This window comes from Ananas comosus, linkage group 23, assembly GCF_001540865.1.
Source record: "Ananas comosus cultivar F153 linkage group 23, ASM154086v1, whole genome shotgun sequence".
Taxonomy (NCBI): Eukaryota; Viridiplantae; Streptophyta; class Magnoliopsida; order Poales; family Bromeliaceae; genus Ananas; species Ananas comosus.
In genome coordinates this window covers 1,202,349-1,226,631 of record NC_033643.1, presented here as the reverse complement: position 1 = coordinate 1,226,631, position 24,283 = coordinate 1,202,349, and the positions used below count along the sequence as shown (strand labels likewise).

Below are 24,283 nucleotides of genomic sequence, written 5' to 3'. Positions count from 1 at the left end.
GAAGAACAGCAATAAGTAAAGATCATTTTTCTGTGACAAAATTTCTGAAGCATTGCTATATGTGGCTGAGAGAATGTCTACTATGGAAAGTGCATAAATTAAAGCTACAACATGATTTGTTTGCCGCAAACTACGTCTTTGTGTGATGTCATTTGGAGACTTTTTCCTTGGATTTTATCACTGCTGGCAGGTCTGATTTTCTTTTTCTTGGCTGTGTGTTGAATGTTTCGTTACAGTTTACTGCTTTTTTTTTTTTTTTTGACGATCTGTGACATATAATACTCTTTTTAAGTACATGCATGTGGAATAGTGATTGAACTGTATTGCCCTAGAAGAGTTAAAGTCATGCTATAATAAAATGTCTTGTGCTTCGACGATAGTGTGATTTAGTCCCTGAACCTTTTACTTAAGCTTAGTCATCCTTGAACTTACTGTGCTTGGCAATCATATCCCAATCATATCCTTCACCCTGGGTGATCCTCTTTCTGTACACGTTAACCTCGTTCCACACAAATGGGAACATTATATAATGAAAAAGGTTTAAAAATGATTGGTATATGCGAAATGGGTAGTACTAGCGTATGCCATGCGATGGAGATCTGACTGTTTGTACATCTGCCATGCTATGGAGATCTGACTGTTTGTACATCAAATAAGGATGATGCGGATGCAATTGCACGGCATATCTAAATTGTGTTAGTGAAAATGTTTAGCATGTCTAAATTGTGTTAGTGAAAATGTTTAGCAATAAGTCGCAAAACTGCATTTGCATGATCACTTAGTAACATAATGGAACTGGCACACTGAAATCAGGCTCATTAAGACAGCATTTATAAACATACAAGTTACTTTTCCTGGTGCCAAAATTGTTTAGTACAACCTCTTGTTTCTCGTTTTCTTTTTCTATTTTCCCTTTGTAAATACTTTAGACTGAGACATCAATTAGGAGCAGTTCGACACATTATCTCCCATCTAAAGAGGGTACTAAAAAAGAGTGATTAATGAGCTGAACCTCAACTTGCCAAGTCCGAATCCGGTTCGATTGCCGATCGCAGCCCTTGACGTACCATCATCTGCGCATAGAATTCGGCGTGCTCCTGTTCAGCCAGAGATTTAATTACCCATAATAATAATTTGTACCAAGTATAAGCAATATCTAGTTACAAAACATTCGAAAAGATCTTCATCAAGTAATTTCGTTCACAAATTTAATAATCAGTGACAGGTGTTTTGCGTGAGGTGTGAACACTTCTTAAGATGATCTCGACGATGTTCTGTATATGTGTATTTCTGAGACTAAATAAAGCAGCGACTGTATATACCTTTACAGTAACAATAACAACTGCAACACCTTTCTCCCGAGATTCATGGAATAGTTTTCGTGCCACATCGGTTGTTATAGAGGGCACCACCCGTGGCAAAGCTCTTTCCACTGCACAAAACAATACAAAGATTGTGGGAATTTTTTGTGATAGTAAATTTGAGTAAGAGCTCGTGTGAATTGTAGTAACAATTATATTGTCGCCGATGAGATGAAAAAGAATCCAACCTGGGCGTAATGGTAATGGTATTTGCACACTAAAATGATGATTGTAAAACTATATATATATAGAGAGGGAGAGAGAGTTAAACTGGAATACTATCAGTAGCAAACGAACTCTGTTATTACCAATTTGTTTCCGATGATCAGGCCTCGAAATTGACGAGGGTATCGTTGAATATGATCTAGACTATTTAAAACATCTAGACATCAAATTTTATATTTTTTCGATATCATTTACCTAATGATCAAAGAGTTGTAAAATTATAATTTTAATAGTTAATACGAGACATTTGCTCATTTAACAGTATAAAAAAACTCAAATCAGTTAAATTTTTATTAGGAAGTTTTTTAAACTATCTAAAACCGAATCTACACTCTATTGTATCATCACATTTTGAACGATATTTATTTTTAGCCATTCAATTTTGTGCTCACTTAATGCACAAGAAAATAATATCGAAACAATATGAAATGCGATTTCTAAATACTTCAAGTGATCTAGATCATAATAAACGGCGTCGACCGTCAATTTGAAAGCTCAACCATCGAAAACAAATCAATAGCAACAGAGCCCGTTTGCTACAGATAGTATTTCAGCTCATCTCTTCTATGTATCTATTATATGTAATGTGGAGATATTTAATTGGATATTACAAATCCTCTGTAGAATAACTGTGTTGGAAGAGTACCTAATTTCTCGGTATGGCGCGGATCATCAATGAGCAAAACTTTGTAGCTATCTCCACTCCCCAGGCCTTTCCTATTACTCAGTGTGCCTATATCCCCTCCTGCATATATTTACAAGAGCAAGCTTTTATTTTTTGTTTGTTCTTCAATTAGATTGCCAAGGAAACACAAAATTCATAATTTCACCAATTCAAGGAAGAAACAATAGTGGAATTAACAAAGTAAAACTGTATGGAGAACTCCAAACTATAGGCCATTTTTGAAACGACCACATCTTTATATTTTTCGATTGGCACACTTCCTCAACTTCAGATTTTTTTTTTTTTTTAAATCCCTATTTAGTCATTAGTTCTATTAAATATTAACATGATTAATCACTATTTAGCAAGTAAAAAATCATAAGACTATCAAATTTAACAAAAAGTTTCAATATGAGTAATCGGAACAGCTTAAATAAATGAGTGTGTCAATAAGAACAACAAAACTTGTGAGAGAACTACTTTTAAATGGACTAGAGTTGAGGAGTCTCAGAACATTGTTACCAAAATTAACATTTACAAAACAAATATCTCAGCTCAAAAAGAAGGGGAAAGAGGAGGAGAGAGAAACTACACCTTCTTGGACTGAGGGGAGAGCATCAAACTGGGACTGGTCGAAGGTGGGTCGCTCCAACACCGCTCCTCCTCCTCCTCGCAGCGATCCCAATCCGCCATTAATGGCGGCGAGAGAGAGCGCCGACGCTTCTCTACTCCGGGCCTTCTCTAACCTAGCCGTGGTGCGCCGCCTCAGAGGCAACGAAGCGTTCGAAATGGGTAGGGCTGTAGGGTTAGGGTTTGGGAATTTGGGAACGGAGAATGCGGCTCCGCGGGTGCTAATCGCCATCAAAGAGCTGCGTTGCACTCACTTTGGGCGGAAGCGCAGGGGAGAGAGTATGGGTTGGTGAAGACGAAGCTCGGACGCTATGAGGTGAGTGATAGGGCAAATTTTGGGGAAGAGAGATGAGGGGGTGGTGGGATTTATTGAGGGTTCTAACGGGAAAAAGACCAAAAAAAAAAAGAAAAAGAAAAAAAAAAAGCATTTAAAACTAGTTTGGGAATTGGGATTTAAAAACATCCATTTTTATATTTTAGGAAGTTCAAAAAAATTTAACAGCATTTATAATTTGTTTCATTTGATGCTATAAATTTACAATGCCAATCGCTACCCAGCGAAATATATTATTAATTTCTTTTTACTTTTTAAAGTATAAAATAAATATTTATTACTACCATAATACCAAACGAGGCTTTACAAAGCCTGTTCAATCTGGATAGAACAACAACTCTGATCTAAAGAAAATAAGAAATGGATCTAAAAAGCAGTTGTGTAATCATTTAATAAATAAAAAGTCTAAAATTTTCATTGTGCTGTAAAGGTGAAAGTTAAAATTAAAGATTTTATTTGTACTACAAGCAAAAGTTTTAGTAAAAAACTAATTATTGTAGTTTTGCTCGGACAAACACTTCTCTACTAAAACTAATTATTGTAGTTTTGCTCGGACAAACACTTCTAGAGTTTGGTTAAGTAGATTCATAAATACCGACCATCCCCAGCATAAATGGCAAAAGATTAGATAGTTGGTATTTGAGGTTTTAAATTTGAATTCTAATTGATTCACATTTCCAGCTAAATTTATTTCTAAAAAAATAAAATAAACGAACTATCTTAAAAAAAAAAAAAAAATCATGAATGGCTGAGGTAAAAGGGTAATTTTAGTTGTTTTCTACACCGTCCTTCATTGGACTGAGGTTTGGTATTGCATAGTAGAGAGAAGTTCGGTGAAGCAACTTCCAATTTCCACGGCTTCAAATCATCTCTTGATTTGGCTACAACTCCGAAACGCTTACAAGTCTTTTCTCTTTTCTTTTTTTTTTTTGGTGGTTCAGGCTCTTTGGCGTGTTACACAGTACATCTTAATAGAACGATAATATTTGAAACTGAAAGGAGATGCCAAAATAAAAGAAAAAAAAGAAAAAAGGAGGAGGTTCCAGAAAATAATATAGGGCTGTTCTCTGCATAAGACAAACAGTTCCAGAAGCATCTATCAGCAAAAAACTGGAAGAAGTGTTTGAACCTGCATTTGTGGCTTGTTTGGCACTATTCATGTTGTTGTTGTTTTTTCTTTTCTGGATCAATTATTTTTACATCCCCTAAACCTTTATACCCAGGATGATACAACTCAAATAAATGCTCACCAGATAACACCCCTGAGAATCACCATAATTCTATTACAGTGTATACAATAAACAGTGAAATCTACTGCTGAAATGTAAGCCAATGCAATGGTTTCAAACGCAATAGCTAGAGTTTTTAGAGGAACATATGTACGTGATCAGAAGTCCATAGGTATCTTTTCCCATAGGATGTCTATGGAGATATATCATTATACAAATAGATAAAAGGTTTTATCTATTCAAACCAAAATAAGTCAAAGGGAGGAGCATCTTCTGTTAGGAGACTAAACCACTTGGTAATTATCGGCGATCAGCTGAATCCTCTGAGAAAATTTCGGAGGGCCACCACCTCTCAGTGGCGTGATGTTAACAACCTAAAATATATGCAATAATACCGTGTTAATCATGGAAAACAGAACAAGTCTGAATAAATCTTTTGAAAGAAGCGCTAACAGTTTTTTTTCCTCATTAAAATTTCAAAAGCAGCTTCTGTCTACAGGAGACGCAAAAGATGATTCATTGAAATACATTGCCGAAATATAACGAAGAAAAAAAATAGTTTAATAGTGGCAGAAATAAATTAAAGTCAAACCTTCACATTACTGAAAGTGTTCGCAGCAGTAAATCTGATAGAAATGGGGAAAAATGCTGACGAATCAGCTCGAGGCACAACAAACTCCATTGATCCACTGTTGCGAACCAAATATAACGCGTCAAATTAATTGCACATGAACAGCATCAGGAAAGAAGTGTGAAGGTCTAAGTACTTGGAATGACTTAATTACCTGCGATTTGATTGATCGATAAGAAGAATAGACCACTCCAATATGGAGTTCCTTGAGTCGTACCTGGTAAATGGTAGCAATTATAAATCGCAACTACTAATGAATAACATTGCATATGATGATAATAAGTAATATTCTTAGACAATTATCACAAGATGGTTCTAAAAGGAATTTTCACTACGTGGTCAGAATTAAATTAAACTTGGGATGATAAAAGAGAATATCTATTCAAACCCAACCTAAATAATCTTTTTAAAAAAATAACATTAGAAACTTCATGTATTTCTGCTGTCCAAGGGTATAAACACTTTTGAGTATCTTGTTTAAACAAAACATATTTTGATTAACAAATATGTAAATTTATCACTGAAGAGATTTAAGCACATAGAGTAGAAGGAGAAAACGTTAAACAGTTACCTCCATTCTCCATCTATCTGTCTTACACTTGGTGACTCTCGAAGTGCAGGAAGAGGTATTGAAATCACAACATTTTGCAAGTCGAACGTCTCCAAAGCTTCATACTCAATGTTTACAAAAGTTTCATTTCCAGAAACTGTGGGCCAGCAGTTGACTGCAAGAAATCTAAGCAAGTTAGATACATAAACTAATAAGCGTCAATTTGGACTAGCCAGTGGAACGGCTTCTCTACATCAAAAATCAACAGCTAGGCGTTTAGCAAACAAAGAGTCCAGAGTTTGTTCTAGAAGGATGTTAAAACTGAGGTTCTGAACTCCCAAAGGCGGAAGCTGGAGTTTGAAGCTTTTCCCCGCTGCTGCAGCAAGAATCGAGGATGCGAATGAAAAAGCTACTTGGCCGTTTGGCCCAGCTTTTGCTTTTGCTTTTGCTCTTAGCTGTAGCCACCTCTATTAGGGCATTCGGCAACTAGAAAAGTTTACATTTTCTGCCATGGGGGGTAGCAAAATTGAGATTTCAAGACCCAAACACAGGAGCTCCACTTCGGAGTACCTGCTTCAGAGAGATCTTGTTTAGCTGGAGAAGGAAGGGGTGGTGGTGATGATAAATTTAGCACTCCTAACAGCACTAAAACAGCAATATGCCCTGGACTAGGGCCAAAAAGGTTAGTGAATTTTCAAACTACTTTACTTGATGGCACTTCTGTAGAAGTTTCAACCAGCCCAAGCAGGCCCTAAGCACAAAAAAAACAAGAAAAAGAAAAAAGAAAAAGAAGATGCAGTAGAAAGAGTGAGGAACCTGTCAATGGCAAGGAGCCTTCATCCATCCCCTGAATTCTCCATTTCATGAGACCAACATCATTTTGACCGCTGGGAAAAGGCCTGTTTGGATCTTTCAGACCTATAATATGCTGGCTATTAAACAGTTCTTTGTTGATATTAGGATGTGTTTTGAAGCTAAGGCCCAGCACATCTTGGTTTTCGATCTGTCAAAGAGATGATCTATTACCACAAATCTACAAATCTTCATTGACATTAGAATAAAAGCTCTTAATTGTTGGACGTTCTAACAAAACAACTTATTAGAAAGCAAAACTATCAAGTTCCACATAAACAATTACCTGAAATTGGATAAACCCATCCTCCTGGTTAATAATTTGAAGAGAGAGAGTCCCTTGAACATCAAAGTTACTAACTCCACCATCTCTCTTAATTGTGACATTGAGCCTCTCTTCAATCGTCAGTGTAACAGGATCACTCGGTGGAAGTGATGACTTCGACTGAACTGCAGTTGGTTGGACATAGTCAAGAATCACTTCACCCTCAGCTTTTAGTGATTCCAGGAACTGATTGTCCCTCCGCGTTTTGCCTAATTTCATGCCTAGTCCTTTAGGTGGAGCTGTAGCAGATGCTGGCAGACGACCTGCAGGTCCACATTGTGATGTCGTATTACAGAAAACAAAGAAAAAAGATGCTGCCAACAGAGAAAAATATTCCAGTGCTCAATAAGTTGGGGCATCAACAACAAGATTTCTAGTACATTTCTCAATTTTCACTACACAAGTTGCTTTCTTTTGGAAAATGTGTTATGCCTACTAGAAAATGTAAAGAACAAGACTACACACATGATGGATCAACAAAATTTAGGCTAGCTAAAAATGGTAAGAAGATTGAGGAAAACTTATAACTTGATAATATCTATGCAGTTGGGTAAAGAAGGGTGGCGTCGTGCAACATTTGTCTTGCAAATTTCATGCCGCAGTCTTTCCAAAATGTACAGAATTTCATACATTCACCTAGCTATAATACGTTAAAATATTTCACCTCGTATTAGTTCAAAGTTCTATACGTTTGCTCATTGATGATAGAACAATGTCAGATAAGTTTTGCTAAATAAGCATATATGAACTGGTGACCAATAAACTTTAGCAACAAGCTTCGGTCACTCAATAAAATTTTGCCAATCTTAAATTACCAAGATTTTCAAAGCAAGACTCAGCGAAGTGGTATAGCTGCATTGCCTAGAGCCTTGTCGTATACTATTGAGCTGTTTTTTTAATACTTAGCAGTAGCATTAGAAGTTTCCAGAGATAAAAAATCTTATGGGATTCAAATTGATGAAAGTACATAGTACGACATTTCCATTTCCAACTAAGATATTCAAACCCTTGAAAGCATTACCATCCGAAAGTCACTTTTGTGGCCTTTTATCAAACAGATTTGAGTGATATAAATGGTTCTAAAGCAGCTAAAAGGTGCCTGTAAAAGGCTATAACACATCAGCTAGTATAAACCTTTGGGCTTGGTGGAGTCAAAGTCTGTGCTCAATCCAAATCCAGAGCTGCTTCCGAAACCAGTTCCACTGCTGGAAATACTCATGTCACTAAAACTACTTTCAAGTCTCCGAGGACCAGAAATTGACATGAGTCCTCCTTTGTCACCTCTGCTCTTTTCAATCTGCATATTTACAGAATCTAGTAGAACGACTAAAAAAACAAGAAGATTGAAAGCAAATAGTTATTCCAGAATAATTTAAAATAGGTTAGTGAGAGGGATACAAAATAGAGTGTTAACCATCCTAACTGATGTTTCAGAACTTTAACACCTATAGATCATCAGAGGAGAGAAGAGGATAGGTGGAATCTCTACCAAAACAAGGGAAGAATGACTAATTTTATCCAAATTCAACATCAACTTTTCTGCCGGTTGGATCAAGAACTGCCCAAGTATGCCCTGGCATGTTGCATAATAGAACTAAGGCAGCTCCAACTGCTAGTTATGCTGAAATTCGCATGCCACAAATTCTGCCCTTCAAAAGACTCGCTCACTGCACTGGTCTTAGTAACCCAATTTTTCACGGCCAATTTTCTGGCTTATTTTTTAAAAAATAATGTCATACAACTCATGGCTATTTTTCAAACACTTAAAGTGTTTTAATTTTTAAGCCATTTCATTCTAGCAACATACACCAGTAAACAAGAAGAACAAAAAAAAAAAGCAGTCTAACAACAATTCCTTTTGACCATATGAGTACCATGAACCACTGAAACACCAAGGCAATAGCTGTTATCTTTTGCAAATTCAACAGAGACTCTTGCCGTTAATATAAAAAAGAAGAACAATACATACCTTGCTTTTGTCAATTTCACTAGCTTTTCGCTTCATGACATCCTTAGTTTCATTGATTTTGCTTTGCATGACAAGCCTATGCAGTCGTTCTTCATGGCTCTCCATTTCACAGTACTGTTTAACCTGTGCTACAGTCAAATTTTCTTTGTTGCCCAGAGAGATGGCTTCATCAAACGCAAAGATCAGCTCGAATGCAGAATTACAGATCCCCTCTTCATCTAACGAACATGAGTACTCTGGTACCTTCATACCATTTAAGGAAATCATTGCTGTAAAACAACAACTATTAGCGCACACAAGATTGCTAGTGTCAATTTGCAATGGTGATAAAATCATTAGTGATAACATAAAATTAGATGACAAGATCTGAAATAAGCTCTCGATAGCTAATTGAATTGGCATATACTTGCAAAATCCAACAGAAATAAGGATACGAGTTTGGATAGGAGTCTTAGTGTCTCTAGATCTTCGAGAATGTTACTTTGTTTGTTTGTAACAAGAAGCAGATACAAAGCCTCAATTGGCTGGTAGACATAGCGGACATTTTCAGTCTCAACATAAGTGTGTTGTTTTCCAGTCCCAACCAACTTTGGAAATGCTGCGAGCAGTCCTTCAATCCTTATTCGGGACATATCAACGAATTGTCTTGAAACAAGCACTGCAATTAAGTAAAAACAAAAAAAAAGCAATTATCCAGCCATTTTTTTCAGCTTATCCAAGACCAAGCATCCGGAATGCAAGCAATAAACCTAAATGAAGCAAGTAAGCAATTAATAAAGAGTCGCAAAGTGCAAAGCTGACACACCTTTTCCAGACTTTGTTACGATAGAAGCTGCAAGAACAACCTATTAACACAAGCACTTGTTAGATCAACTGCTTTTAGAAATTAAAGAAGAAACTATACTTGTAATTACAGCATATAGTTTTGCCTATGAGATATCTGTCTTCACTTACTCCATGATATAATGAGTCCCACAAAATATAGGAAGAAATCGTATAGATTATTAGTTCTGAAAAAAATAATATGTTTTTGCATGAGGATCCAAACAGTAATGTGCTTGTCAGTTTCCTCCATAAAAAATGATAAATCAGTTTCACCCACCAAAATAGACTCCTAGGAACATACATCTAACCTCTGATGCTACAAGCACTGAAATTAATTTTTCATCAAAAAGAAAAATAGAGGGGAAATAATGTAGAAAAGCAACAACTTTGAAAAGGCAGAAGCTACACATATTCCTCTATTTAGCTTACAACGAAAAAGGCAACGCCATTTAGCTAGAATGTAGCAAACTTGCAATAAAAACATATCAATTACCAGAGGAAAGCAATGAAGTGTTACTAAACCTGAAATGTTAGTAAATAAAATCAACAATGTCAGAAATTATCAAATCATGAGAATTCCTTATCCATCTCAACATTCAAAGCACGAGGAAAAAATAAATCACAATTAGCAGAGTAGTAGTTATCGTATAAATTTTTCTTACCATTTTAAATCCAATTTGACACCCCAAGAACTATCAATCCCCAGTCAAAAAGATAAAACCCTGCCGAGAATTTCAGCAATTACTCTCAGTTGATCAACGACCTGGAAAAAAAAAAAAACAGCACTTAAAATGAACAAAAGATAGATCCAACGATTATAAAGATTGCAAAAAGGCAATTCTCCTCAATTTTCCATGTAGATAACAAACATAACATGAATAATTGCCATGATTTCCTGAAATGATAACGATAATACATCGTTTACACTATAAAAGTGGCAAATTACTTTAGATTTTCTCAATTAAATTGATTCCTCGCAAAAATAATTATAGATCTACAGGAATAATTAGATTCTACTACCGATTCTTCTGCTTTTCGCATCGAATTCCAGGTTCTGGAGCTCTATTCGTGGAATTAACCGCAGTTTTAGTGAGGAAACTGATACGAATAGATCGAATGCTCGAATTTAAGGAACTCAAAAAGATAGAGATCGATCGAAAAGGATCGGAGAGAAGAGAAGATAACTTACCTGAGATATAAAGTGGATTCGAGAGGACAAGTGGAATTGAGGGGACGAGAGAGATCTCGGAGAGGAGGAATCGGAGGTGTCGAACGCTCGAGGTGCAAAAATGTGTCGGAACCAAACTACTCCTGAGAGTGTGGCAAGGAAGGTTATTTTGCATGCTAGTGACAGCAATCTTTGGATATTACTAATCAGTTCCTACATTTGCTGTGTAGGGGCTTTTTTTGTATTTGGTCCCGTACAAAAATTATTTTTATAAATAGCCCAATCAAATTTGTAATTATAATTTTGACGCTATCTCTACCACGCAGGTACCACATCAGCGCCACGTGAGCAGGGATGGAAAAGGTGGAATTTGTTGAACACGGTGAATCATTCACCATGTCTAATAAAAATATATGTATTACGAAAAAATATAAGTTTTGAATAAGGAAAATATAAGTATGGAATATGGTGAACTATTCACCGTGTTCAACTTAACGCTCCTCCCTAGCCAGCTTGCGTGGTACTGATGTGGTGCCTACGTGATGGAAATAGAGCCAAAATTGTAATTATAAATTTAATAGGATTCTTTGTAAAAAAAAAATTTTGAGGAGCCAAAATGCAAAAAAAAAAAGCCCGCTGTGTAGTGATGTGATTGAAGTCGGCGACGAAACTGGTTACTTAGCGTCGATCAGTTTCAGAAGTCGGCGACAAAACAGCTGCATTTCCCCAAATTAAGATGTATCAATCGTTGGAGAGAACAGCTTGAGCTGCCGACTTCTGTTGAGTGTGTTTTTTTCTTTCTTTTTTTTTTTTTCCTTTGACGAATTATGCCCCGGCTTTATATTCAGGGTCACATTGCCAGGAGTGAAAGTACCTTCCACCTACACTGAAGTGATAGATAATATCATTGTTAAACCTATATATATATAAAAAAAAGTTGGAATGCTTAATCTTTCGTCTTCCATTGAGCACAACATGTAAGGTAGTATGTGAAGCTATATATATCACTGTAAGAAATTAGAATTATGTATTTCTTTGATCCAAATAAAAAGTGATGTCGACGCTTCAAATCTCATCTGTTAGTACACTCTTTACCTGTGAATGAAATCCTATAAAATCCTTTCAGATCAAGAGAAACCTCATTGGAAGATAGTACCAAAAAATGGATCTTGAAAAACAGGAACTCCAGTCTTATGTAATATGTGATAATAGTTCGTCGAATGTTATAAGCTCCCATATTTAATGAGTGGTATACCTAAAAATTTTCATTTTAATGGTCTGCAATTAGAGAGGGAGCCTTTGATCTACTGCTCACACTGCCATGTAAAACACTAAAACTCAGAAATTCAACAAAAAAATTCAGTAGGATGCAAAATAACACTCACTATCTACATAAGTAAGAGAATTTTTCCAAATAAGAACTGCATTTGTAGAAAGCTGATATTTGCAAGTTTAAGAGAAGTTGATTTCTGTCACATAAAATAATGCCAAGATGAAACGATTAAATTACAATATGTATTCACACACAAAAGTATCACAAAATAATTATCTGATTTGTTTTCTGTATACACCACATTGCCCTTTTAAACTCACATAAATAACATTTTGTATTCTTTATAGTACAACTCCGAGTAACCGAGTGAATGCGCGGCATTCAAATTTTATCTCATCGTGCATAATTATACAACATTTGACATGAATTATGCCATTAACATGCAAAAAGAAGGAAAAAGGTCCTTTCCATCAGATAATTTGAATCCCAAATTTGACATGCTTCTGATCTCAGCCCTGACAATAACAATCAGAAGTCCACATCCAACTTGAATCAAACTTCGGGAAATAACCAAGCTAATGAACCAACCAATCCCAATGTTCTCAATATTAACAGGCCATTTCTTTTTGGGGAGGTGATATAGGCAGAGCAGAAAATACCATTAAAAGATTAGGTCTATTGAACCTAGTGAAGCCTACCTTTGTGAAAGAATGATTAGGTTCAATTCCTCCTCTGTTAGTATCACGACCCCTCGTTTCGTATTAGGATTCTTGTTGGTGTCTCGAGTTCGAAGAGCCCAGCTGAATGTATCCTTCATCCCCATCCTCACTTTCTTCTTCATCACTCTCTTCATGCTCTTCGTGGTCTGACTGGGCTTGATCGACTTCTCTACCATTTTCCGGTGGCACGACGCCTGGAGCGTGAGCTGGGCTTCCTTCAGGTGGAGGAGTTGTGAGGAAGCTTAGGGTCATGACAACGTCGGCCATCAACGGCCGCACCGAAGCCTCTTCTTGAAGGCACATTGCAGCAACTGCAACCGCTTGATTTAGGGCTTTCGGCGGGTAGTCTTCTTCAAGAAGGGGATCGACTAACTCAGGGAATCTTTTCTGGTCTTTGAACATGGGCATTGCCTATAAAAATTAAAACAAAAAGGACTCTACCAATAAGTAGATATTATACGAGGAACTAAATTTGAGCAGCAATAGTTTATGAAATTGAAGCGAGTTCAAGGAACAGAAATAAGACTGTGATGGTCCAAAGTGATCCTAAAATGCCAAGAAGAATGCAGAGATTTATAAGTTGACACAACAATATTCAAGATCAGTAGGGATTCAAACTCATAACTAGGTGGTGAAATTCGCAAGGCTCAAGAGTTCATGATGCATACCCAAGTGACAAGATTTTGCTCATGAGTTTGCTTTGTAGTGTCGATTGCTCTTCTCCCCGTGATAAGCTCGAGAAGAACCACTCCAAAACTGTACACATCTGACTTCACGGTCAGATGGCCTGTTCTCGCATACTCAGGTGCGCAATAGCCATAAGTCCCCATAACCCTCGACGAGACGTGCAGCTTGTCACCCATGGGGCCGAGCTTCGCGAGCCCAAAGTCCGAGAGCTTGGGATTGAATTCCTCATCGAGTAGAATATTGGAAGATTTTAAATCGCGGTATATAACTGGCGGGTTGGCCTTATCGTGCAAATACTCGAGGCCCTGAGCAGCACCATAAGCTATTTTCATTCTGGTGAACCAGTTTAAAGGTTTTTGATCGGGCGAGAGATCTGCAAAAAGAAGAAAGAAAATAAGCATCATTGATTAGGTCAACAGCAAGCACGATGCAGGATTTCGTGATTTTCAAATTGCGCTCGTAAAATCTCACGCCATTAACAATGAGCAAAGTGATACAAGGCGACCTGCGAGCAATCTCTATGCAGGGTATCCTGCAATTTAGCCTTTTTGTCAAGTTGAATGCCTAATAACGAATCGATTGAAAGCTAAAGCGAATCTACGAATCTTTGGGAAGTTGACAACGACATTAACTGATTCGATGACAACGGCCTTTCCGAACCATAGAGAACATTTTCCGCATTCAAGTTCCTTACCGATCAAATGGTCTTCCAATGAGCCCCGCGGCATGTACTCATATACCAGGACTCTTTGATCACCATCTGCGCAGTATCCGATGAGATTGACCAAATTCGGATGGTGCAGAAGGCTAAGCATCAAAACTTCAACTAAGAATTCTCTGTTGCCTTGAAAGCCATTCCTGTCTAGCTGTTTAACAGCTACAACCTGGAAAACATATATAAATATATAGAGTAGCAGAACTATTTTCTTTAGATAAAGATATCGGCAAATGTATGGTTTATTTACCTGGCCTGTTTTTTCGAGGCAACCTTTGTAAACTCTTCCGAACCCTCCCTCACCCAAAAGGCAATCGGGTCGGAAGTTCTTGGTCGCGGCGGCGAGTTCGCGGAATGTGAATGTTTGTGCTGCAATATTTCCATTGCCAGCTTCTTTCTGTGTTGCAGCTGTTTCTCCTGGACTCTTCTCCGCATTGTTGTCTGCGAAGCAAACATTCGAAGAAAATTGTCGCGAATAATCATACGACGTGAGATGAAAATGTTGATGAAGTAGCTGTAATCGCTACGCTCGTGTCAGCACCGAACTTCGACGCGTGACAATTTTCATCTGATTTAACGGACTTTGTATTGAAAAGAAGAGCAGTGTTTGAGATAATATGCTACCGTTTCATTCAATTAGAAAATGAACTAAGCTACAGAACGAAAAAAAAAAAATGGATGCAATGGGACTCCCAAAGGGTCCTACAAAAGCGTATTTCTGCGGACATCTGTTGTAAGGTGAGTCATCTGGCTTTTGTTTTAACTTTTTGAAAGTTCAGACGGCTATCTGCAACCGAGCAAAAGTTTTAAGGAAGTGAAGAAATCTCACCAGTCTTCGCGGTCACCTCGGCGTGGCGGACGGGCGCGGGCGGAGCGGAGTCGTTCTCGGCGGCAGCGGCTGCATTCTTCTTCGCCTTCTTCTCGCCGGAAGAGAAGCAAGGGAAGCAGCTCATGGTCTCTCAACGAACACTACGGAAACAACTCCCCGGAGAAATCTCCCGAGTCTCCGACACAGCATCGAAAGGTCCAAACCCCTTCGCACTCGCTCAAATCCTCGTCAAAACTCCATTGCTAACGCCAGCTCTTCGCACCACGCAAATGGTTGTTCGGGAAAACGCCACGGACCCAGGATTTTGGAGCCCCTCCCCGGGGAGAGGAAAGGAGATGGGGGGAGGGGAAGAGAGAGAGAGAGAGAGAGAGGGACGTGGGTTATGCCGTTGGAATTTTGGTGGTTTAATTAATTAAAATTGGAAAAACGAGCAAAAATATAGATTCCGGACCCTTCAACCAGTTGGGCATTTTTAGAGATGCCAACCAGTCGAATTCTCGATGAATTTTAAAAGTTCAAATTTGAATCTAATTATTAAACTCAAAATTTGAATCTGAACATGGATTCGACGAATTTTAAAATTCATATCCAAATTCGATCTCGACTAAAAATCTAAATCCCGAAACAATTATTTTTTTTGCAATATTTTGAAACATATTGCATTAAATTTAAATTATATATATATAGAGAAAGCTGGGCTTGTATGCTATCGGTAGCACGGAGGCCTCCGTGCTATCAAGTCGTTTTCAATAATGCGGCTTCCAAATCGACGATCGGCTCCGTTAGACTTGATCTACACTATTAAAAGTATTTGGAAACTAAATTCCATAATTTTTCGGTATCATTTACCTATCAAACGAGTAGTCTAAAAATAAACGGCTGAAAATAAAAATCTTATAAAAAATGATGATAAAAAATTTGAATTTAAGATCAGAGACACTGATCTTACTTTAAATAGTGAAAAAAAATTTCTATAAAAATTTCATCAGATTTGAATTGCTTTACACCGTTAAATTCACAAATGCACCACATCTACCATTAAAATTATTAATTTTGAGACCTTTTGATCAGTAGCCAAATGATGTCGAAAAATTATGAAATTTAGTTTTCAAATATTTTTAATAGTGTGGATCAAGTCTAACGGAGTCGATCATCAATTTGGAAGCCGCATCATTGAAAATAACTTGGTAGCACGGAGGCCTCTGTGCTACCGATAGTACAACAGCCTAGCGCTCTCTCTCTCTCTCTATATATATATATATTATGATATAAAATTAATTCGGATTCGGGTTCCGATCAGATACAGTCAAAATTTATATCCAAATCTATATCTATTGGGTTTTTATTTTTGATATTCATCTCCGAAACTATTTCTATTTAGTATCGAAAAAATCCGCTCACTTCAAATTTGGATTCCAATAAAATTTTGGGTATCCGTATCCATCGACATCCCCAGACATTTTGCTGTGGCCTCCTCACTTTCGCTATTATTTTTAATTTGGTAAACCAAACAAAACTTATCTAAATCTAAGCTTATTACTCACTTTAATGAGTAAAAGATTGCGAGAATTACATAAAGTATATTGATTAAACATGTAAAAATCAATAACATATTTAAATTTTGAAGTTGAATTACCGTTGACCTACTCAAATCAAACAAAGAGAAAAGTCAAGTAGTAAAATCAAAATTTTGAAACTTTAAATAGCCAACTCAAAATAATCAATAGTTTCGATAAATTTTGTATAATTTTGCATTTTAAATTTTATACTTTATTAACTTTTGATTAGTTGGAATTCAGTAATTTTAGATAAATAAACTAAAAAGTTTATTAACTTATTAGTAATTTTAATAAATTTAACATAACAAATAGTATCAAATAGAGCCATTAAATCAGATAATTTTTTGAATTAACTAGGGAAAATAATTTAAATTTAGAATATTAGAATTTAAGAGAGTGACAATAAGAAGCCAACCTGTATTAGACTTGTATAAAATACATTTTTGCAACTAATAACAACACAACATGCCACTTCTCACACGCAAAACCAGATAATAATAATAATAACAAAAAAAAGAGAGAAAAAGATTACATCTATCTGTAGTAGCATGCCAACATATTGTTCTTATTTCTGACCAATTCAGAAGTAGCTATTTACTAGAGATTAATTCGAGTTTATTTTCTAACAGGGTATAGAAATAGAGCATATCAAACAATTAAATAAAAAGAAGACAATATTAATTGTATAATCTCCATGTGAAACACAAGCAGAATAGTTCATTTTTGTCCGGTATTCTTTCATTTCTCGCATATTACAGTAATAGATCTGTTTATCCAACTCTTGAATATATTAATAATTTGACACAAAAAACACACTGTGAAAAGAGAGTTTCCATAATCTGAGAAATGTTGATAAAATTCGTCAGAGACTTTACAGATTGTGTTATTGTCAAGGACTAAAAGAACATCATGAACCTTAAAAGGTCATTGTACGAAGAATAAGATATTGATCTGTTTAAAACGTAAAGAATGTTACAAGACATGTTTTTTTTCCTATGAATACAAAACGTCGCAGCGGACCTATCTGTAAGTGCTTCTGTTTGATCTACTGCGCAATATCATAATGAACCATCAGCAAGAAGACCGTAGAATTGATCTGTATCAAAACAGAAAAGGATCAGTAGGTAAAAGAATTGGCACCAAAAGAACATATATCCATCCACTCTTTATCTATAATTCCATTAGTATGTAATCATTTATTTCAACAGCCAAAGTATTACAGACTAGTATGAACTACTGTAACGGCAAAAATCAACAGTATATTCAGTGTTGAGAATCAATTCAACGTTGAGAATCACCTGTTCTTTTTTTTTTTTTTTAAATACGGTCGAACAAAACATAAACAAGATAAATATTGCATTACCTGAGTACAAAACCAGTCATATGCTTCAGATTCTTTTACCATTACCAGACACATTCGATAAGCTAAAATTGAAGGATCCTCGTCAATTACTATATAGCAAACTGACCATGTATTTCCAAGGATATTCATTTTCACAACACTGTCTATAATTACCTTTCGTGGTTATCATCGACTAATTGCAGTGAACAAACAACAACAAGCAGAGAAATTTAATTGCAATGCGCAAGCGAAAGAGATCCACGAGCTAATATCAGTAGCTGAGGATATGTTTACTCCCACTCTGTGAAGTTTGCTTTCCGCCCCGAGAACAAAGCCGTCAAGAAATGCCACTGTTCTTGCAGCCGAAAGAAGAGGCGGAAATTTATGTTATCCAATCTTAAGTAAACCAACATTAATGTATCTATCTATCAAGAACAATTTGCTCCTCGCACCTTCGATAATGATAGGTCGAAAAAACTAATGAGTTACCAATCTTCTAAGTTTCGATATAAGTTTCGATATGCGATTATCAGAATCTAAACACAGATAAATATATAAATTATCGATGCTACGCAATGACACTGAAATTATGGTGAAACTTAACTGAGATTTCAATTTATTCTTAATGATCTGAACTTAAATTTCCATTTCAATTAGCTCATAGTGACAAACACTGTTTATTTTTATCAATCAATGAAATAATTAGTTCGATTTAACTTTAATCCCCGGAAAAAGTTCGAGTCATTCGTCAAATTGATCTAATCTCACTTGAAGTTTATACATCAAATCCCCAACAAATTACTACATACCATAAATTCGAACAAAAGAAACTTATCAGGCCGAAAAAAGAAAAAAAGCTAAGAATTCGAACAAAATAAAGCAATTTTTACCTCTTTTACACGGGATTAAACAAAAGGAAAGAACGATCGGGAAAGATGGAGCCAAGGGTTTTGGGGGGCGGGTTGTGCCTCGAGCCCTCGACTGCGTTATATAGAGAAGCTTCGTTAGGGTCGGCGCTATTCACCGTCGGATTCGCATCCTACGGCTGCAGAAGAAGTCGTCATCTGTTGGTGGTTCGTCAACGACTTATATATGAAATGAATGCAGCAACGACTTGGCGACCGGACACTGACTGTAGAATTAATGTAACTTTTGATATTTCTGAATTCGGCGACTCGACTAGTTTTGTCACCGACTTGTCGCACAGCCTTCTTTTCTTTTTTTTTTGGCCAACTGATGATTTCAGTTGATCCCGGCATGATTATCTGTTACGTTGCCGACTTTCTTGATGAAGAAAGAAAATGCACACTCCACTGCCTTTTTCTATCTTTTATAGTTAGGTAGTGCTTATTAAAAAAAAACGTTTTAGTAAAATCCAAATTTTGGGTTTCAATAAAGATCCCATAGTCCTAATTATACTTAGTTTGCTAAGTTGCTGCCGGTAATAATCGAAAACATATAACAAACATTACCATCTTTTTATTTCTATACAGCACAATAAACATCACAAATGAGATGGTTACTATATCTTTCACACTCAAGATTGACATAAATGACCATTTACAATGAAAAACCAAGCACTCCCTGTTATTTTTAAGTAGCAAACGAAGAAACCCATGAAAAGCCCAAAAGAAAATTCTGAAAAGTGAACACCAGGACAACATCCCCTTTGATGAAAATCTCTCCCACACATGGAACAATCCACACTTGAATAAGAGTACAACAACAAAACAGGAGGAAGATGCGCCGACTTTATTAAACAAGGTAGCTCTCTGCATTGCTTGTGATTTGCTATAAACACCGAGGAGGAAACATCCTTACAATGAGGCAACATCAACCTTAGGAGGACCAGAAAGGCGCCTCGCCCTTCCTTGAGAAGCTGTTCCGGGCTTCTCTACCACCGCAGGAAAGGATAGGCGCTTTATCACCGAGCCCGCCAATCCTTTCTCTGGAGTTTTGGCCTTCTCGCTCGATGGGCTGTGTAACCGGGACCTGGCCCTAGCCGACTCAGTCGATTGCATGTATCCACGGGTCGCAGGCGAGCTCATCAGACTCTCATCGTCCCGTATTGAAGACCCTGCAAGTACTGAGCAAACACGGATAAGATGTAGATTGCACTGTGGCTAAACAATACCTGCATCCAATTAGAAACTTACGAAAACAGGGATATATATACACGCGGTTAACTTCATTTGTATCTGACAGATAAGAAAATCTGATCCATATCTGACCAATTTTTACCCTTACCTGCAGGGCTGTGCCTCCTTGGTCTGTCAGAGTGCAGGCTTGCTATACTCCTCGAGTCATCCTCGGAGGGAGCCCGGGTCCCTCTCGGGCTCGACTGCTTGATATTTGCCACGAACAATGGGGGCTTCGCTGGGGGCGTTGATGGGGACCGGCGGCTAGGGGGCCGGCTTGTTTTTGGGGGTGTAGATGGTGCTGCTTGATACGAAATGGCTTCTCGAGGAACTGCTTTTTTTGTAGCACTTTTTACAGAAGCATTGTCCGTTGCTTCGTTATTTGTTACCATGGTTTGGCCCTCCCATGGCCTGGCAGCCATCCACCGTTCCAACCAACTCCAGCCCCATCGAGGATTGTTTGGGTCTGTGAACATTGGGGTGGTAGCTCGGGAAGAGGCTTTCCACTGTGTCAAGGTAACCATTGTATTACATACAATTGAAAAAGATAACTTGATTATATATGATCTTTTACAAACATATATGACCATAAAAGTTGAATTTACATGTATGGTTATGCTGCATGTTTGCTTACACATACTTATAAAACTTGATACAAAAAATATATAGTTTATGCCTTTCAAATTTTCAGGTTCTTACAAAAATGTCACAAATATGTCCCCATCTTCACAGGCAAATCGACTAACTCATGCAATCAGTAGTTTGTTTTAAATTGATCAAAGACCTTAAAGGGGCATTTATGTGCAAACGTAATAATAATATTTCGGTTTTTCACATGTAAGAGTGCATATCTCAATAGGTTGTTTTTCGGGAGATTTATGTAATTATCTTGATATAATAGAATATTCAGAAGAAATAACAAAGGAAAATTGCAAGATATGATGGAGAATTCAATGATCAAGAAGGACCAACCGGAGCCACATGGTAGATACCTGATGAGAAAATGCATATGCGAGTGCCCTTTCTCTTCTTATCGCAGCTTCTTGCCTACTCAGTAGACTGGCTTCCATTTGCTCTTTCGATTGAAGGCTGTCATCCCATTCTTGGCCCATCTGTTAAATTTTAAATTTTAAGTACCCAAAAGTTTAAACAAAACCTACTGTTACTCCATGAGAATAATGACATATAATACATTTTCACCCGGTATAGGGAATTCACTGATTTGTTGCATTAATATGGAAATAATCACTACTCTCGCACATTTTTGACCTCGCCATAACTTGGAGACAATTCTAAAATGAATATGTCTCCTATTTTACGACGTGATAATTAGTTGTAATTACGGTTTCACTGACCATGGTAAACATATAATACAAGTATATAGTTTAGATGATAAAGGGTAGGTAGATAATATAGAGCATGTATAATGTTATGTATTATAATGTAAGTACCTTCAATTTCTCGAGCTCCCTTTCACGTTTTAATTGCAGCTGCTTTTGGAGAGCGTGGTTTTCTTCAGACATTCTTATCCTTCTAGACTGGATCTGCGATTGAACTCTAGCCAATGTTTGCATAGAACGCAAGGTGTTTGCTGTTTGGCGCTTGGCTGCATTTCCATCAACCAATGACTTGAGCCTAACAAGACCTCTCAGCGCTCGCAATGCTCTCCTTGCCTAGAGACAAATACTTGTAAAACTCAAACACAAGATATATAGCACAAAAGCCTCAGATCTCTCATTTCAAGAGAAGTAAAAGGTCCATTGAATAGCAATTCATAATTACAAAACAGGCTACAAATCTTTTCTTTTTTGTTTCAGGAGAAAAGAACTTCAACATACTCTCATATTTAGCAGCCAAATTTGAAACTCCGTCAATATACTCAAGAGATTTGACCGCCTATTAACAAGTAACAGCGTTAACATATTCGTGTTGTCAATGTCAATGTGAAAAATAAAAGTAAGAAGATCATGGAAAAAAGACTGATTAACGGTGATTTGTGGCTTATAAACCGCAGGTAAGAAAGATTTAGCAGCCTAGTATCGGTGTGGCTCCCAACAGAGGATTCCTATGATGGATTATTCTGTATGATTTCGTTAAAATATTCATATAGCTGGAGCCAGTTGATGTCTAATAAATTAAGATTATAAAAAGCTTAAACAAAAGCTATCAGTAAAAATCCAAACTGAAAACTGAGATTCTCTAGCTCATTATAATGCGTTAAGTACACAAACTAAATGCATGCCAAGCATTAGAATAGGTACCTAGACTCAAAAATTCCAATTCCACCAAAAGAGAACAATAAACAAGAGTAATCAGTTTACATACCATGTAACCTCGGAAAGCAGTTTGAATCTTGATTGCCGCGATCTCATCCCTCGATTTTCCGGGAACCCTAGTGGTAGCAGTAAGACGAACAACCTCCGCCGCTGCCTGAGCTGCGACAGCAGCAGCCTCTGCCGCGACAGCAGACGCGAGAGCCACCGAATATGCGTGCTTGTCCTCTTCATTCTTCAACTCCATTAATTTAACCTCCTTAACCTCCTCAGCTGGTAGAGGAGGAGGGGGTGGTGGCGCTACGACATCCGGAATGTTATTCCCTTCATTTGAATTTGATGGGCCCGGATCGGGTTGGTGGGAGTGCCCAATTTTCAATTTCTTTTTAGATTTACTCCTCTGAGAATTATGGATTGGCAATTTGATGAGGACCCAATTTTGAATAAGATATTGGATTGGTAGAGAAGAGGAAAAGGGGGGAAAATTTTACCTTGAATTGCTTCTTTGCAGAATCATGGGTAAAAACTTTTTTCAAAGCATTAAACCACTTCCCCTTCCTACCCATCTCCTCCAAATAATTCTTAAGCTGTTATAATCAAATAAGTCCTCTGTTTAAAAAATAATATTTCTAATCAGCAACAGATAACAAAAAGGACTAAATGGAAATCAATCACTACAAATTTCTATGAAGCAATAGATATTGGAAATGGAAAAAGATTTAATTTTTCTCATCCAAAAATAGGAAACTGTTACCAAGATATCACCTTTCACCCAAAAACAAAAAACAAAAAACAAAAAAAGGTCAATAAAAGAGCAAAAGGAAAGAGCTAAAAGATCATGTTGGGAACAACCACAACAACAACAACAACAACAACAACAACAACAAAAGGAGATAGAAATAGTATCTATTTATCAAATCAAAAACCAATTTGAGGCAAAAAGCTCTCACCTCGCTGTGTTTATTTGATCCCCAACACGCAAAAATCTCACCTTTTCTCGCTCTTCCTCCTCCTCTTCGCCCTCCTCTTACGCTCTCTCTCTCTCTTTTCTCTCTCCAACCAATAGAAGAGAAGGAGAGGAAGAACACAAGAACAACAAAAACAACAACAAAGGATTGATGTGACGGAGACCTGTTCTTAGAGGTCAAAACACACCAAAGAATAAAAGAGAAAGCAATCGCTTGGTAGACTTTTCTCTCTCTCTAAAAAGCGAAGATAGAGAGAGAATACAGAGAGAGTGGGGGAGGGAGAAGGAAGGAATCAAAAAGACGTGACCTTTGGGACTAAAATTTTTCCACGGGCTCTCTCTCTCTCTCACCTCACCTCACCTCACCTCCTCTCTTCTCCTCCTCTCCCATAGTTGGCTCTTCTCTCTCCTCGGCTTCTCTCCCCTCTCTCTCTCTCTCTCTCTCTCTCTCCTCCTCCTTTTGGGGCCCCACCGTGAGGAAGGTGGAGTCCACCACCACCACAACGAGGAAGAGGAAGAGGAGGAGGAGGAGGAGAGGATTGAGAACGAGATCTCCCCTCGCGTAACAACGGAGAGGAGCTGTCCCCTTCAACGCAAATGCGTTGGCCATGCCTCTTCTCTCCCTCTCACTCTCTCTCTCTCTCTCTCTCTCTCTCTCTTAATTTAGGCAAGAGATTAGTCGGACAATTGGGTGGATTCCCTTTCATGTTGAACATTTCGCAAAATGGATTTTTTTTGTTAAAAAAAAAAGATAATTACTTTCATGCCTCTCAGCAAAATTTAATATTTTATATATTTATTCTTAAAATGTTTAAGTGATAAATTTACTTCTTTAAAGTTTTTTTTTGTTATTTATATATGTCTTTCCGTCAGCTAATTTCAGGTTAACTCCAAATTAATATGTTCAAATGAGGATAGATTTTACAAAAGTTGAAATTACATAAAAGTTTACATATATCAGATTTTAAATCCCCCCAAGAAAATATTATGACTACTTTATAAAATAAATCGATCAATT

General features: G+C 37.2%; 4 protein-coding genes and 1 long non-coding RNA gene across 8 annotated transcripts; all 5 read right to left on the bottom strand.

Moving 5' to 3' along the window:
* LOC109727953 (ATP-dependent Clp protease adapter protein CLPS1, chloroplastic-like) lies at window positions 788-3,258 on the bottom strand. Its single transcript, XM_020258189.1, has 4 exons — window positions 2,845-3,258; window positions 2,233-2,331; window positions 1,323-1,432; window positions 788-1,097 (listed from the first exon to the last, which is right to left on the bottom strand). The coding sequence occupies exons 1-4, from the start codon at window positions 3,110-3,112 to the stop codon at window positions 1,014-1,016; spliced, it is 561 nt and encodes a 186-aa protein (XP_020113778.1). The 5' UTR covers window positions 3,113-3,258; the 3' UTR covers window positions 788-1,013.
* Window positions 4,451-10,945, bottom strand: LOC109727952 (coatomer subunit delta-2-like). 2 transcript variants are annotated; one of them, XM_020258187.1, is made up of 12 exons: window positions 10,785-10,945; window positions 10,258-10,358; window positions 9,576-9,615; window positions 9,205-9,428; window positions 8,771-9,013; window positions 7,936-8,098; window positions 6,763-7,064; window positions 6,441-6,627; window positions 5,646-5,799; window positions 5,229-5,291; window positions 5,036-5,132; window positions 4,451-4,817 (listed from the first exon to the last, which is right to left on the bottom strand). In XM_020258187.1, exons 2-12 carry the CDS (start codon window positions 10,258-10,260, stop codon window positions 4,728-4,730), a joined length of 1,566 nt encoding a protein of 521 aa, XP_020113776.1. In that variant the 5' UTR covers window positions 10,261-10,358; window positions 10,785-10,945; the 3' UTR covers window positions 4,451-4,727. The 2 variants fall into 2 exon arrangements, with proteins under 2 accessions (XP_020113776.1, XP_020113777.1); XM_020258188.1 differs by lacking the exon at window positions 10,785-10,945 and adding an exon at window positions 10,616-10,675.
* Window positions 12,296-15,354, bottom strand: LOC109727906 (probable serine/threonine-protein kinase PBL25). Its single transcript, XM_020258117.1, has 5 exons — window positions 14,987-15,354; window positions 14,408-14,598; window positions 14,137-14,326; window positions 13,424-13,815; window positions 12,296-13,166 (listed from the first exon to the last, which is right to left on the bottom strand). Exons 1-5 carry the CDS (start codon window positions 15,108-15,110, stop codon window positions 12,798-12,800), a joined length of 1,266 nt encoding a protein of 421 aa, XP_020113706.1. The 5' UTR covers window positions 15,111-15,354; the 3' UTR covers window positions 12,296-12,797.
* On the bottom strand, window positions 17,313-18,879 carry LOC109727860. The gene is made up of 2 exons (XR_002220862.1): window positions 18,778-18,879; window positions 17,313-17,641 (listed from the first exon to the last, which is right to left on the bottom strand). It is a non-coding gene; the product is annotated as an uncharacterized LOC109727860 (long non-coding RNA).
* Window positions 19,345-23,923, bottom strand: LOC109728073 (protein IQ-DOMAIN 1-like). 3 transcript variants are annotated; one of them, XM_020258367.1, is made up of 7 exons: window positions 23,249-23,923; window positions 22,790-22,907; window positions 22,351-22,698; window positions 21,477-21,698; window positions 21,018-21,137; window positions 20,135-20,531; window positions 19,345-19,964 (listed from the first exon to the last, which is right to left on the bottom strand). In XM_020258367.1, the coding sequence occupies exons 2-7, from the start codon at window positions 22,862-22,864 to the stop codon at window positions 19,705-19,707; spliced, it is 1,422 nt and encodes a 473-aa protein (XP_020113956.1). In that variant the 5' UTR covers window positions 22,865-22,907; window positions 23,249-23,923; the 3' UTR covers window positions 19,345-19,704. The 3 variants fall into 3 exon arrangements, with proteins under 3 accessions (XP_020113956.1, XP_020113954.1, XP_020113955.1); XM_020258365.1 differs by having other exon boundaries at window positions 19,345-19,973; window positions 23,249-23,921; XM_020258366.1 differs by having other exon boundaries at window positions 19,345-19,973; window positions 22,790-22,885; window positions 23,249-23,921.